General features: G+C 68.8%; 1 protein-coding gene across 1 annotated transcript in view; it reads left to right on the forward strand.

Moving 5' to 3' along the window:
* Positions 1-7: 7 nt before the first annotated feature.
* Positions 8-432, forward strand: part of LOC104515046 (cathepsin K-like) — a gene marked incomplete at its 5' end in the record, with an annotated part of 1,202 nt that continues 777 nt past the window's right edge. The window contains 2 exons of the mRNA XM_010158879.1: positions 8-49; positions 333-428. Of these exons, the coding sequence (XP_010157181.1) occupies positions 8-49; positions 333-428 (138 nt within the window). The remainder of the gene's footprint in view (positions 50-332; positions 429-432) is intronic.

A 432-nucleotide genomic window follows, 5' to 3' on the forward strand; every position in this document is an offset into this window, starting at 1 on the left:
GTGCGCGACAGGCTTGAACTCGGAGCACGTCTACCCCTACGTGGGCACGGTAGGGGATGGCGGGTGGCCCCGAGGACGTGGCAGAGCGGTGATGGTGGGTCCCAGCCCTGGCGTCACACTCTCTCTCCTCTCAGGATGCCTCCAGCTGCCGGTACAACCCCCAGGACAGGGCAGCCAACTGCTCCGCTGTCTGGCTGGTGGCCCAGGGCAGCGAGGCAGCGCTGGAACAGGCGGCTACGTGGGCACGGTAGGGGATGGCGGGTGGCCCCGAGGACGTGGCAGAGCGGTGATGGTGGGTCCCAGCCCTGGCGTCACACTCTCTCTCCTCTCAGGATGCCTCCAGCTGCCGGTACAACCCCCAGGACAGGGCAGCCAACTGCTCCGCTGTCTGGCTGGTGGCCCAGGGCAGCGAGGCAGCGCTGGAACAGGCGG

Source organism: Eurypyga helias, unplaced genomic scaffold (genome assembly GCF_000690775.1).
Source record: "Eurypyga helias isolate BGI_N326 unplaced genomic scaffold, ASM69077v1 scaffold20009, whole genome shotgun sequence".
In the NCBI taxonomy this organism is placed as follows: domain Eukaryota; kingdom Metazoa; phylum Chordata; class Aves; order Eurypygiformes; family Eurypygidae; genus Eurypyga; species Eurypyga helias.